At 39.8% G+C, this 12,739-nt stretch overlaps 1 protein-coding gene and 1 long non-coding RNA gene across 8 annotated transcripts in view; one reads left to right on the top strand and one right to left on the bottom strand.

Annotated features, from left to right (window-relative positions):
• FAM171A2 (family with sequence similarity 171 member A2) overlaps nt 1–10,831 on the top strand; it is a 58,338-nt gene extending 47,507 nt beyond the window's left edge. For 3 of the 7 annotated variants that reach the window (XM_032234891.1, XM_032234890.1, XM_032234889.1), the window contains one exon: nt 3,223–7,892. In XM_032234891.1, coding sequence (XP_032090782.1) covers nt 3,223–4,771 — 1,549 coding nt within the window. In that variant the 3' untranslated portion in view covers nt 4,772–7,892. Of the gene's footprint in view, nt 1–3,222; nt 7,893–10,467 lie in introns of those variants that run through there. The other 4 variants (XR_004256816.1, XR_004256813.1, XR_004256815.1 and 1 more) reach the window with 4 other exon arrangements.
• Nucleotides 9,143–11,025, bottom strand: LOC116520623. The gene is made up of 2 exons (XR_004256817.1): nt 10,888–11,025; nt 9,143–9,664 (listed from the first exon to the last, which is right to left on the bottom strand). It is a non-coding gene; the product is annotated as an uncharacterized LOC116520623 (long non-coding RNA).
• Nucleotides 11,026–12,739: the final 1,714 nt, after the last annotated feature.

Genomic DNA, 12,739 nt, shown 5'->3' with positions numbered 1-12,739 from the left:
TGACAGGTGGTGGCGAACACCACCACTGCACCAATCCCCTCCTTCCTTGACAGTATTCACTCTATAAGACGCACAGACATTTCCACCCACTTTTTTTTGGGGGGGGGGTTGTCATATAGTGTGAAAAATATGGTATAAGTGTGTCTAACGTATAATAAAGAGGACAATGCAGAGTGCAAAAGTGTGCAAAAGTGCTTTTCCTCAGTCTTGGAGGAAAATGTACAGTTCAGACTGAAAATGGGGAAGGGTTATATAGGTCAGTAGCTTAAGCTTCCAGGGGAATTTGAACCCAAGATTTTTCATTAGAAAGTAAGGGTTATCTATGATCACTGCTGCATCTCAAATGCTTCTCACTTATACCAATAAAACATTTTATTTCCAGAAGTTCAGAAACATGTGCTAGAATTAAGAAGCTGGACAAGTCTGTGTTTCTAGCACATAGAGTATTTTTTCTATGTTTCATAAACGTAGAACCAGAAAGGAACCCAGTTCAAAGTCTGGAAGTATACTCACCTTCCTTTTATCCCCAAACATACTTCTTTGGGATCCAAATCAAGATTTATACAAACTAATTTCCTTAGAGAACCACAAGTGTCACAAATGGAGGGCCTGGTATATTTTCATGCAGTTCAAGTTAGTTAGATCTGAAAATTGACCTTGACATGGAAATGAACACACAGCAAAGATACATTTAAATTCTTTAACTGAGTATGCTGATTTTAAATTACAGAATTCCCTAATATCCCAAGAGAGCCAATTTGGTGTTATGGTTAAGGCTTCAAGCTAAAAACCAAGAGAGCATGAGTTCTAGTCCTGGATTAGGTACAAACCCAGTTAACTGACCTTATGCACTGTGTTTTAGACCTAGGAAGGAGGCAATGACAACCCAATTCTGAAACACTATCAAAAAAACTGCAGGGTTTGTTCAGGCAATCTATGGAATAAAGGGAAAAATATCCCAAAAGAAAGGAAGCAGATGGAGGTGGGAATTCAAAAGGAGAAAGAACATAATTTAAAGACCTGGACTAAAAGCAAATCCCTTAATCCATAAGGGTAGAAGGGCAATTATTTTCTTTGGGGAAAAACCATTTTAATCTTTTTTTTACGCATATGGAAACATATTTGGCAGTGAATCATACATTGACTGCTAATAACCATGTCACTCTTTCTTTGGTCCCTCCATGCCCCTAAGTAGATACTTGGTTTGGATGCATGAGAGAGACTTTTGATGTGTTCTACAGTTGCTATAGAAGGAAGATTCCTAGCTACTTTGTTATCATTAGTTCCAAATGAGAAACAGTGATTACTTTTCCTGGGCAATTTTTTCCCCCAATGCATTTGAATAAATGCATTCTAAAGCATTTGTTTTAGGAGCCAAAATAAAGTCTTCATTCATAATAGTTAAATGTATCTCACTTAGAAGGAGGGTCACAGTTTGCTGGGATCCCACAATTGCCAGTTGCTTATTTTTTAAAAAGATGTTCTTCTATATTGTATTAATACTTTTATTTAAGCATGTCTGTCTGCTTTTTGGTTTGGATATTGCTTATCTAGGAGGAAATAATTCATCAGGTGGAAATGTTCTTTCCTATTGTGACAATATGTGAAAAAGGGTGAGAAAAGGATGAAGAGACACTGCCTATGGAATCGTCAGATAAGGCATAGACCACAGATTCATAATGGCAGAGAAAGAAGCTCAGACCTGACCCTCTCTAACTTCTCTGGCCAGCTCCCATAGGAATTCAGGAGCATTGGCTGAGCTGCCATCTGTTGTGCTGCCAAAGATTGAAACAAATTCTGCCCCAGCTGTTAGTTATATCATGGCATTCTGCAAATTGGTCATCTGTGCATCCACTGCTGCTGGTGTTACAACAACATAGCAGCCAGATGCTCAACAAACAGCAGATTTCCTTGAAGACTGGAGGCCATTTCAGAAATTCCTCTCTTTGGAAGGGAGTAGCAGGGTTGCAAAGTGGTAAGCCTTCCCAGGTAAACCAGACAGGAAACACAAACCGATGAACTAATTCTATTTTATTGTAAGGCTACAGGTACTTCTTGACTTATAAATCAACCACAATTGGGACCAAACTTTCTGTTGCTAAATAATGCAGCCATAAAGTGAAACATGTGACTGTATTGCCAATCCTGGCAATCCCGATTGCAGTTGTAGCTCCAGGCATGCAAGTCCTTATTCAGGAAATGGAGGGAGTCCTAAGTAAGCCCCAACAGTGCAGTGAAAAGCTGCTACACCTCAGAAAGTGCCAAGTGTCAAAGAAGTCCTAATGGTATTAGCACAAAGCAGCTGCCCTAGGCCAGTCACCCTTGCTGACCTCCATTCCACTACCTTCACCATCTTCATCCTGCTACTGATTTGTTGGCCCAGCTGACCCTTCTTAAGACAGCTGCTGGCATTGCCAGGCCTTCTTCCAAGGCCACTTACTTCTTTCTCCAAGTAGCACACAATTTGTTCAAATTGCATGTGGCCTTCTTGCAAGGTTTTAGAATGCTTCAAAGCTTTGCAAGAAGGCTGTATGTAATTTGATCAACACTGCACATGACCTCTGGTAAGCTTGATATGGACAGCAAGGCCATGGAGTTCAAGGGAACCAAAAGGGCAGAGAAAGGGGGAGATGGAAGAGAGGAACTGAAGCATCCCTGCGGTCATTGAAGTACAGGCACACTGCCAAGGACCCAAATTTTGATCACATGACCAAACAGGCACTGCAATGGCCATGACCTTGGGGTAGGTCCATTTTTTGCAGCATGGTTGTGACTTTGAAAGGTCACTGAATGCATGGTTGTTGAATGACATGTTACAGATGTCAAGGACTCTCTGTAACAGAATTTTGCAAGTCTGAAAGCACAAATCTCCCACTGTCTCCTTTGTAGCCTAAGAAGTTAGGGCAGATCCCTTCTGAATTTGTTTCTTCACCTATTATGCAGCTATGGACTATGCCCGCTCTCTCTTATTTGACCATTCCTAGGCAACATCTTTTCATCCTGTTTCTGAAGATCTTTCTCACATTCCATTACATCCATCTTATTAAGTGAGACCTTTTGTGCAGAGATATTCCAGTTGAAGTTAATAAAATGGGAATTTTCAGGCATCATAGAAGACTTTTTCTGTACAGAGGATGTGATAAGTCATAATTTGAATTATGATACCTTTCCATCTGTACAGATCTTTGTAACCATTTTCTTTCTTTACTTCTTTCTCTCTAGGAGACTATGTCTCAAGCCACGTCAACAACATAGAAAGCTTCAGCTTTCTGGGGCTCTGGATGCATCCAAGAAAGACCAAGCTACATCAATGTCGCAGATTAATCTTATTTGTACCAGCCACATGGAGACAGCTTCATCCAATGGGGACATAGATGTGCATACACCCATCCTCAAATCAGCTTTCTCCTCTTCCAGGGAGTTTGAGAGCTCCCGTGAGGAATTCTTCAAGCAAATGCCAAACCAGAAAATTCGTCATGCCAGTAAGGCCTCCACAGTAGACACACTGAGCCAGCGAGGTGGTCCCAAGGATGACTATCCCAGAATGGTGGAGGGCTATTCATTAAAAGCAGCCCGGTCCATGGATACCTCTGGCACACTAGAACCCCCTCTCTTGGAAGATTACAAGCGTAACTATTCACATCAGCGTGTAGAAGACAAGTGCAATGAGACACAACGTAAACAAACACGGAATGATAGCAAGCCTTATTTGCAGGAGCCCCCATCACCACCACCCCTCCCAGCTCCTTTTGATCATTATATGGCTCATAAAGTTGATGCCAAACCTCCTGATTTCATGATGTCACAGTCTGTAGACCACCTGGCCCGTCCCACTTCTCTGAGTCAACCTGGACAATTAATCTTCTGTGGTTCTATTGACCATATGAAGGATACAATGTACCGAAATGTCATGCCAACCCTCGTGATTCCTGCCCACTATATGCGTCTGGCTCCAACAGATCAGACAAATACAGGCTCTGAAAATCAACCAGATATGGACCCAACTGCTATGGGACTCCCCCATCAATTTGGTCCCCAGGAACAACAGAGGCAGCAGCTTCTCCAACAACAGCTGCAACATCCACAGTTCCAACTACAGCAACATCAAGTGGAAGACCCGGAGGGGAAGGGTTGGGGACCCCACACGCAATCTGTCAGCGGTTCAGTCACCATACCTGTGTTGTTGAATGAGTCCACTATGGCCCAATTGAATGGGGAGCTACAGGCACTGACTGAGAAGAAGTTGCTGGAACTGGGTGTAAAGCCACATCCACGAGCCTGGTTTGTATCACTAGATGGACGTTCCTCTCAAGTCCGTCATTCTTACATTGATCTCCAGGGCCCTGAGAGGAATCGCAGCAATGATGCCAGTCTAGACTCAGGTGTGGATGTCAACGAAGCCAAGCCCACCAAGCGCCTGAAGGAGGAGCGCATGGGTCCAACGTACTCTAAACTGGTCTTTGCCGATGCTGACACAGAACAAAGCAGCAGCGAGAGCCGCACTGCAATTTGTTCTCCCGAGGACAACTCACTCACCCCTCTGCTGGATGAAAACACTGACCACCGTGCTGCTACAATTCCACGACATGGGCGCAGCCGTGGCAACAGCTCTCGCAGCAGCAATAGCAATAGTGAACTGCGCCGTGACTCAATGACCAGCCCAGAGGATGACAGCAACGAACCTTCTGAAGGAACTGATGACCAGGGAGACAAGAAGAGTCCATGGCAGAAACGTGAAGAACGACCTCTCATGGTCTTCAATGTGAAGTAGCCAGGAGGAGGAAGAAAGTTGCATACTTTGGGTGGGGTAGGATAAGGCACCAGAACCATGGAGATCAGTATTTGCCTTTGAGTCTCGTCTGGCTTCCTTTTCTCTCCATCTCATCAAGTGCTCAGCTGAACTGAAGCCCTTATGTTTTGACAGAAGAGATGAATGAACAGAGCAAGAAACAATGCAGCCAAGCTGCATTAATGTTTCCCCCCCCCCCCCAGCCACTGAAGATGCTGTCTTGCTCAAGGGAAGTTAAGAAGTGCCACAGCAAACTACCTAAGAAAATTTGGCCTCTTTCTGTTTCCACCAACCACTGTGAACCAAGCAATCCAGGGCACAGAAATTACAAAGGATGTAATGACAGCGAAGGAAGTTTCATTGTTCGGTAACTCTTGTCAATCTCTGGAGAGGATACTGCTTGTCCTATGTGGTTCCAGTTCCTAGAATCCCTTATTTCCCACCCAATTTGGTATAACCAGAACTATTGATGTCCCTCTGCCCTAACACTTTGGGAACAGAGGTACAGTGGAAAGGCATGACTCAATTCTACAACCCTCTTGCCCTCAGGGCTTTTGTACAGTTCTTTTTTAAAATTAAGTCCTGTGGATTTTCCAAGCCAAAAGCTTGGACGGGTGGGTGCCCAGGTTGATGTCCATCTGTGCCTGTCATCCTTTTATGATCCGACCACTTGGATTACAGTACAGGGCCCAGATAAGGAGGGTGGGTTTGGGGAAATTTGGGCATTAGTGTGGGTAATATACATATGTGTGTGCATGCGTGTACGTCAGTGGTGGGTGGGAGTCTGAACCATGTATGTGTGGATAGATGTGTCTGACCTCGCTGCCAAATGAACTCCTTATTGGAGTCATCTCTGTGCCCCTCCCCCCTTTTTCCTTATGCCTGCAACTCCTCTGTCTCCTCCAAGTGCCTTCTGGCCCCAATGTCTCCCTCCCTCCGCCCAACCAGGCAGCTGTGAATGAAACCTTGATATCTGTAGAGGCGTACAGGGATACCATCTGTTCATAGCTGCTCAGATCTTCCTTTCTGTATAATCCCCTTTTTTCCTGCAGTGAGTGCTTGGCAGGGGGATCAAGAAGGGGGATTGCTGAAGGAAAAACCAACTGACACATCTCTGCTTGTAAACACAGGGGCCAACTTGCTAAGCCATCAGCACAGACTTAGGAAACTGAGCCAACCAGCAACACAGTTGTGGTGATTGAGATCTTAAAGAGCAGCAGGACCAGATCTTACTTGATCTTACAAAAGAATGATGGGCATGATGAGCAATCCCAAGTAAGGCATTTGTGGAGATCTTGGAGCCCATTGTAGCACATGATTTCATCTGAAGAAAGGGATGGGGAACTATTAGCCAGCCCCAAACTGATTTTTTTGTCAATCAAATTGGAAAATAATAAATGGGGTTGGGCACATTGTGGCTGCAAATAAGGTGGTGGAAGATTCCTTTTTAGCATTTTGCTTTTGTGTTTAAAGACACTTGGACTTTTTATCAGTCAGGCTCACATCCTTTTGTAACAGCAGAAGGTAGCAAAGACTGAAATAATTTGGGGAAACATTTTATTTCAGACTCGCCTTTATACTAAGACTTGAAGACCTTAAAATAGAGGTGGGAATTCTTTCTTTTGAGGGCAACATTCTTTAGAAATAAACTGGGAGGCTACATATTAATGACAGCCGGGCCAGAATTAAAAGTGGGTGGGTTTTTATCCCATCTTTTTTGTTTCAAACCCACACCCATAGTTCCCAGCCCTGCAAATTGCTAGAGAAAGGACAGATTCCTCATTAGAGGTCTAAGTTGGTTACCTAGAGCACATCTTCCCCTACTGTTTAGTTATTTGATCTATTTGTCTGCATTTCCTGGTTTTCTGATTTTTTCCTAATTGTCATTTTTCTCTCTCTGCTTGAAGAGATCATCTTTTCTGAAGGGCACTTCTTTCTTTGCCAAGATCTGGATAATCTGGCTTAAAAATAGGTCTTTATTCATCTCAGCTTCAGTTGAGATTTTCAGAATAGAACATAACTTACACAGTGTGAGAGGAGCACTTACCGTATGCTCAAAAATGTTGGTTTTTATTTGCTTGCTCCGGGGATGAGCCTTACTAATGAAAAAAAGGTTCTGGGGTTGAGCCCTATTTGTATAAAGACTATTTTTTCCATTATAATTCTTTTTTTTTTCAGTTCAATAATTGCCTTGAGATTATTTTCTTTTAATTATTTGAATAATGTCCATATTTTGCCTTCTTTCATAGCATTACATTGAATTATTTTTATGTTCATAGGGGTTTTTTTTTCCTGAAAGACCATCATTAGAATTGCTAACTGTGGAACTCCCCAGTACCTGATGTGTCTGGTGCAAGATTAATACTTGTCAAACTGCTTCACAAACAATCCAATTACTTACATGAAGTCTTGGTCTAAAATTGCAGAAAATGTTCATATCTGATTAATTTTGCAATCTATTCATTTGAGAACTGTTAATATTTTGTAAATCAGGTACAAAACCTTTTTCCAACTGCAGGTGACACTGCAAGAGCTGGCTCACCATTCTTTCAAAGCATTTTGTCTCTTTCCATGTTCCACTAATGCCAAATGATAGATACTATCTGAGTAGTGCAAGAAAATTCTGTATTTGTAACCTGACTATCCAGCTAATCACTAATCTCAAGAAATCTATGCCTAACATGGTTTAAGGTATCACTTTGGTGTGATCTGATCATTATAGCTCTCTACAAAGATAGTGGGATTTTAGTCAAACCTAGAAAAAGTTTTTAAAAAGTCAAGGAAGTTTTAATCACTCCAATGCTCCACATAAAATCAGAACTGTTTTACTTCCAATCAATGCACAATGCTGCTTTCTATAATTTTATAGCTGAAGAAAAGCATTGCATCTAGGAGCTAATAGCAAGGTATGCCCTCTGATATACATGTATCTTTAACTATCTTCTAGTTTCTCCAGTGACCTCAAACTGCCAAACAAGCATTTGAGGTTTTTTTAATGTTCTGAAGAAAAAATAGTTGATCAAATTCAGTGGCTATTGTTGGTGAAACTTCCTATTTGTACTTTAGAATGGTATTAATATATAAATCTTCGGAATTTATCACAGCAATATTGCACAGTGGTGATTTCCTCTCCCAAGAAGATTTATTTTTCTTCTAACCTTTGGTGTCCCTCTGAAACAAATAGAAGGATTACCCTTTTTGAAAGACAGATCTCACACAAGAGAGAGGGAATTACTGATTTATTAGTAGATTATTTATACTGTCTCTTTTCAAAGCTGCAACTCTTTAATAATAACCTAAGACCTGGAAGGCAAGTGCAAGGGACAATATTAGGGGGAAAATTTCATTCCTGAATTACAGTTACTGTTAGGGAAAGGAATAAAGTAACTATAGCTGTCTTAGCTTGCCCTCCTCCCCCTTCGCACACACATCAAAATAGAGTAAATAGATACAATATGCTAATCTTAACATTTATACATGGAAGCAGTGAACAATATTCAGTGTGGAAAGGACATATGTTTGCCTGGACAAGAAGCAGCAGCCTCAAAGTGAACAATGCAGTCTTAGTCACTGCTGTGTGGGTGGGATGGAAAGGACCAAAGTTGGATTGCCTGCTTAGAATCTAGAGACACTATTCTAAATCTTTGAGCTGCTTAAAAATACATCAATTTCTAACATTTTGTGATGGTGAATAAAAATTTGGTGGGGGGAGGGGGCAGAAGGAGCTGTATGAAAGTTGGGAATAATGTGGAGCAATGTGAATAAGGATAAAAAAAATTAAGATCTTGGCTAGTCTATGTAATCCTTGGGACTAAAAAAAAATTCAGATAGTCTGTAACTGAAATAAGTGAGATAAGAGAAAATCTAGGTCTTGGCTATCAATTAGTATTTGACTGGATTTGTATAATTTAAATCTTTAGCTATTCATAACAAAATATATTTCTGTTCTGATCCACAGGTTTAACTGCTTTAAAATGTTAGAATGTGAGCACATATTCAGGTAGTCCTTGATTTATGACCATAATTGAGTCCAAAATTTCTGTTACTAAGCAAGACATTTGTTAAGTGAACTTTGCCCCATTTTATGACATTTCTTGCCATAGTTGTTAAGTGAATCAATGCAGTTGTTAAGTTAGTGACAGTTGTTAAGTGAACTAAGGCTTTTCCATTGACTTTGGCAGAAGGTCGCAAAAGGTGATCACATGACTCTGGGATGCTGCAATCATCATAAATATGAGTCAGTTGCCAAGGGTCTAAATTTTGATCACTGACCTTTGGGATGCTGCAACAGTCGTTAAATATGAAATACGATCATAACTCACTTTTTTCAGTGCTGTTGTAATTTTGAATGGTCACTAAATGAACTGTTGTAAGTCAGAGATTATCTGTACTTTGCGGCTATCATCTTTATGGAATAAAACCGCAGAACCATAAAAGCAATTCTGGCACATAAGGCACCTAATTGCATCATTGCATTTTGATGCCATCAGTGTTTGAATTGTCCAGAGGCTTTGATTAGCCTAGAGCAGGAGTATCAAACTCACATTGTCATGGTGGCATCACATGACGTATTGGGACTCCCCCCCCCATGCTAGAATGGGCGTGGCCAGTACATGATGCATCCAGCACGTGGGCAGGAAGCTTGGCAGCCCTGGCCTAGAATATAAATTTCAGTAATAGAATAGGAACCAAAATTAACAGAAATACGGTGTGTAGAAAAACTGAGACTTACGGAAGTACTGTGTGTATTTAAATACTAAAAGGGATACACAGACTCTCCTCCCCCATATCCAGCATGTCTGTAGATAAAAGAAACAGATTCCCTCAGTGTGACTTCTGGTGATTTTAAGGCAGCTGTTTATACAATTCTCAGACCTGTATAGGGCAGAATAGAAGAATGGATAAGGAAAGGCTGCTGGCTGTAGGTAAATAAAATCAGAATGCATTTCAAGGTTCACTATTTCTTCTATCTTTATCAGAAACAAGAGGTAATAGTTGCTGTTTATAGAGAAGAAATCTTTAGAATGGCAATACAGAAACTAATTAGGTCTTTAAATAAAATCTGTCTCATAAAAGTAGCTTCATATTATTGGGCTAGTTCATAATTGAGTTGCCTGTTATTCTTTTAACATTCCAGTCTTCTCCCTTTTGCATTTGGTGATGATAGAAACCTATGAGTGATGACTTTTAAAGTTTACTGAATATTGAAGCAGGAAAAGGAACACAAAGTAATGTGCATTACTTTGTCAATGTATGTCAATGATGTCCTGCAAAGTGTGGAGATAGATAAGTCTCTTTCAGATCAGATATTGTTCTAGTAATGCTAGGAGCTTTTCTTGTCAGCCATACAAATGTGGTTTCCCCTAATGCCTTTTAAAAATATTTGGAGTTTTTTTTAAAATCCATACCCTAATACCCCTTAAAGATCTCTCAATCATGTTATTAAAACTGGTTTCCTACTATATGGCCTTGTGAGAAGGATCTGCAAAAGCAGTGCAGCAATATTATTCTCAAATTGGGAATAGACTATAATAATTTGATGCTTGAAAATATTCCCCAAGGCTATTGTCCTCTCAATAAATGTAGTTAAACATTTTAATAATTTGCCCGACAAACTTGGAAAATGGAAACCAGCAAGTCCTTCACTAGTTCATATGGTTAACTTTCTCCTTTTACAGACGTTTTACAAATGTGTGAACTACTGGCTGAAGATGTGGAAACAGTGATTCAACACATCCCCAAAATACAAGTTTAAGCAAGATTATGATATATCACCACACCCTTTTGGTAACAACCAGTGCAGTCTCCCTTTTATTTAAAGAAGAAAATCCTCCTTAATGCCTTTGCTATGGTTAATTTCTAGAAATAAAAGGTATTCTTGGAAGGTATTGTTGAAGATCATCGTTGGAGGACACAAATGACATTCTTATTCATTACAATACACCTGTCAAAGCATCCTTTTTAAAATTATCAGCAAGGGTAAGGCCATGTCATTTTAGTATAATAGCAAAAAATAAACAATTTTATTCTATAAAAAATGAATCTCTCGTAATTTTACTCGTGTACTTCTATCCTAATACTCCGGCAGCAATTTACACCTTACTAACGAGTTGCCGTTGTCTTCCCCTGACAAAGAACCGCTCCTCTTCCGTCAGAGACAAGGCGGATCCTCTCCTTCCCTTTTGCTGGCACTCAACGTCACTGCGCGTGACTCCACCCCCCCGGGACCAGCCACAAATTCCATTGGCGCGTTTAAATTGTGAGTCATTTCCAGCTTCTATCCTGCCCTCCGACAGCCCCACCCTCTCAGTTTCCCGGCAGGATGTGAAGCTTCCGGTCAAGCGAGAGACTCGTTTCCCTTCGTCCCCCCCTCCACCTTGAACAAAGATACGAGTAACAAAGACCTTCCACGTTGTGGGCACGTACGCTCTCTCCCTCCACCCACCAGCTCGCGGCCATAGTTGTGGATTACATGGCTATCGCGAGACTTTCTGATACAGATTCTCAGCAAAGGACCAAATTAGTATAGCTGTATAATGTTATTTATCTATTGTGGATACTGGTTTGAATATTATAATCTGCACTGTTTTCGCCTTAAAAAACCTACACCAAAAAAAAACCTACACCAAAAAGCACTAGTATATTAACTATACTAATTAACATTTCAGCTCTTGAAATTTAGAATAGAATAAAATTCTTTATTAGCCAAGTGTGATTGGACACACAAGGACACACATATGCATCTTTGGTGCATATGCTCTCAGTGTACATAAAAATACAAGATACATTTGTCAAGAATCATAAGGTGCAACACTTAATGATAGCCATAGGGCACAAATAAGCAATCAGGAAACAATATTAATATAAATCGCAGGGATACAAGTAACAAAGTGACAGTCATGCAGTCATAAGTGGGAGGAGATGGATGATAGGAATGATGATTTGCCTTTACTTTAACTAATAATTTGCCTTTACTAAACATTCTCCGAGGTGTCCAGTACACATAAATTCATTTGTTGTATTAATTGCATTTTAAGATCAAAGGAGATATTTTAAAGGAATGTCACTGGTTTGAAAAACAGGACATTCAAGTTTGTTATTTAAAAATACCCGTTTCATCATTACTTTCCACTTGTAATAAATAACTATTTTTAAAATAATTTTAATATTTTCTGATTTATACCACCTTAGATTACAAAAATGGAGGGTGGCGTTTACAAAATAGAACTTTTCTTCAGTTAAAAAAAGAAAAAAAACCTATTTCCATATAGAAAACTATTAAAAACTAATCTCATTTGGGATATAGAAAAAAACTACCTCTGAACACAGGTACCATGTGCTGTACATTCCTACTTGCTCTAATAATTAAGAGGGATTCAGAACATGATTTCAAATATTCTCAGTAGCTCTTACTTGATATGTAGTGGATAATATTCTATGTGAGCTGCTGGCCTTTGCCTAACTCTTGCACACAACTGTAGTCTGGAAGTGGTATGTTATAAACAAAACCTAACTGTTCTGCAATTAATCAGCAAGCGATAAGTGGAGATAATATTATAATAAGAAACAAAGAATTAAAGGAAAAAGTGTAGGATAGAACAGTGTTTCTTTTTTAAATAAATTTTTATTAATTTCTTATTAAAATATTGGACATAGTGCGACCATCCTGGCATTATCTCCGCTGTACACACTAAAATATAAAACAAATAACATACAAGTAACAGTGTCTTCATTAATTATATATTATTGTTGTATCCAATGTACTCATTTATATTTACATATATTACATTATATTCCATGTTCGCAAATTCTAGTTATTTCTTGTTCCAACTCCCACCTCTCATTTCTAACCATTAGTAAAACCTATTCCATATATCAAGATATTCTGATTCTCCTTTTTTTAATTCTAGCGTCAATTTATCCATTTCTGCGCAGACAAATATTTTTTTT

The sequence above is a fragment of the Thamnophis elegans genome, chromosome Z, assembly GCF_009769535.1.
Source record: "Thamnophis elegans isolate rThaEle1 chromosome Z, rThaEle1.pri, whole genome shotgun sequence".
Classification (NCBI taxonomy): domain Eukaryota; kingdom Metazoa; phylum Chordata; class Lepidosauria; order Squamata; family Colubridae; genus Thamnophis; species Thamnophis elegans.
The sequence above is the reverse complement of the archived record's forward strand: the minus strand, read 5'-3'. Positions and strand labels throughout refer to the sequence as shown.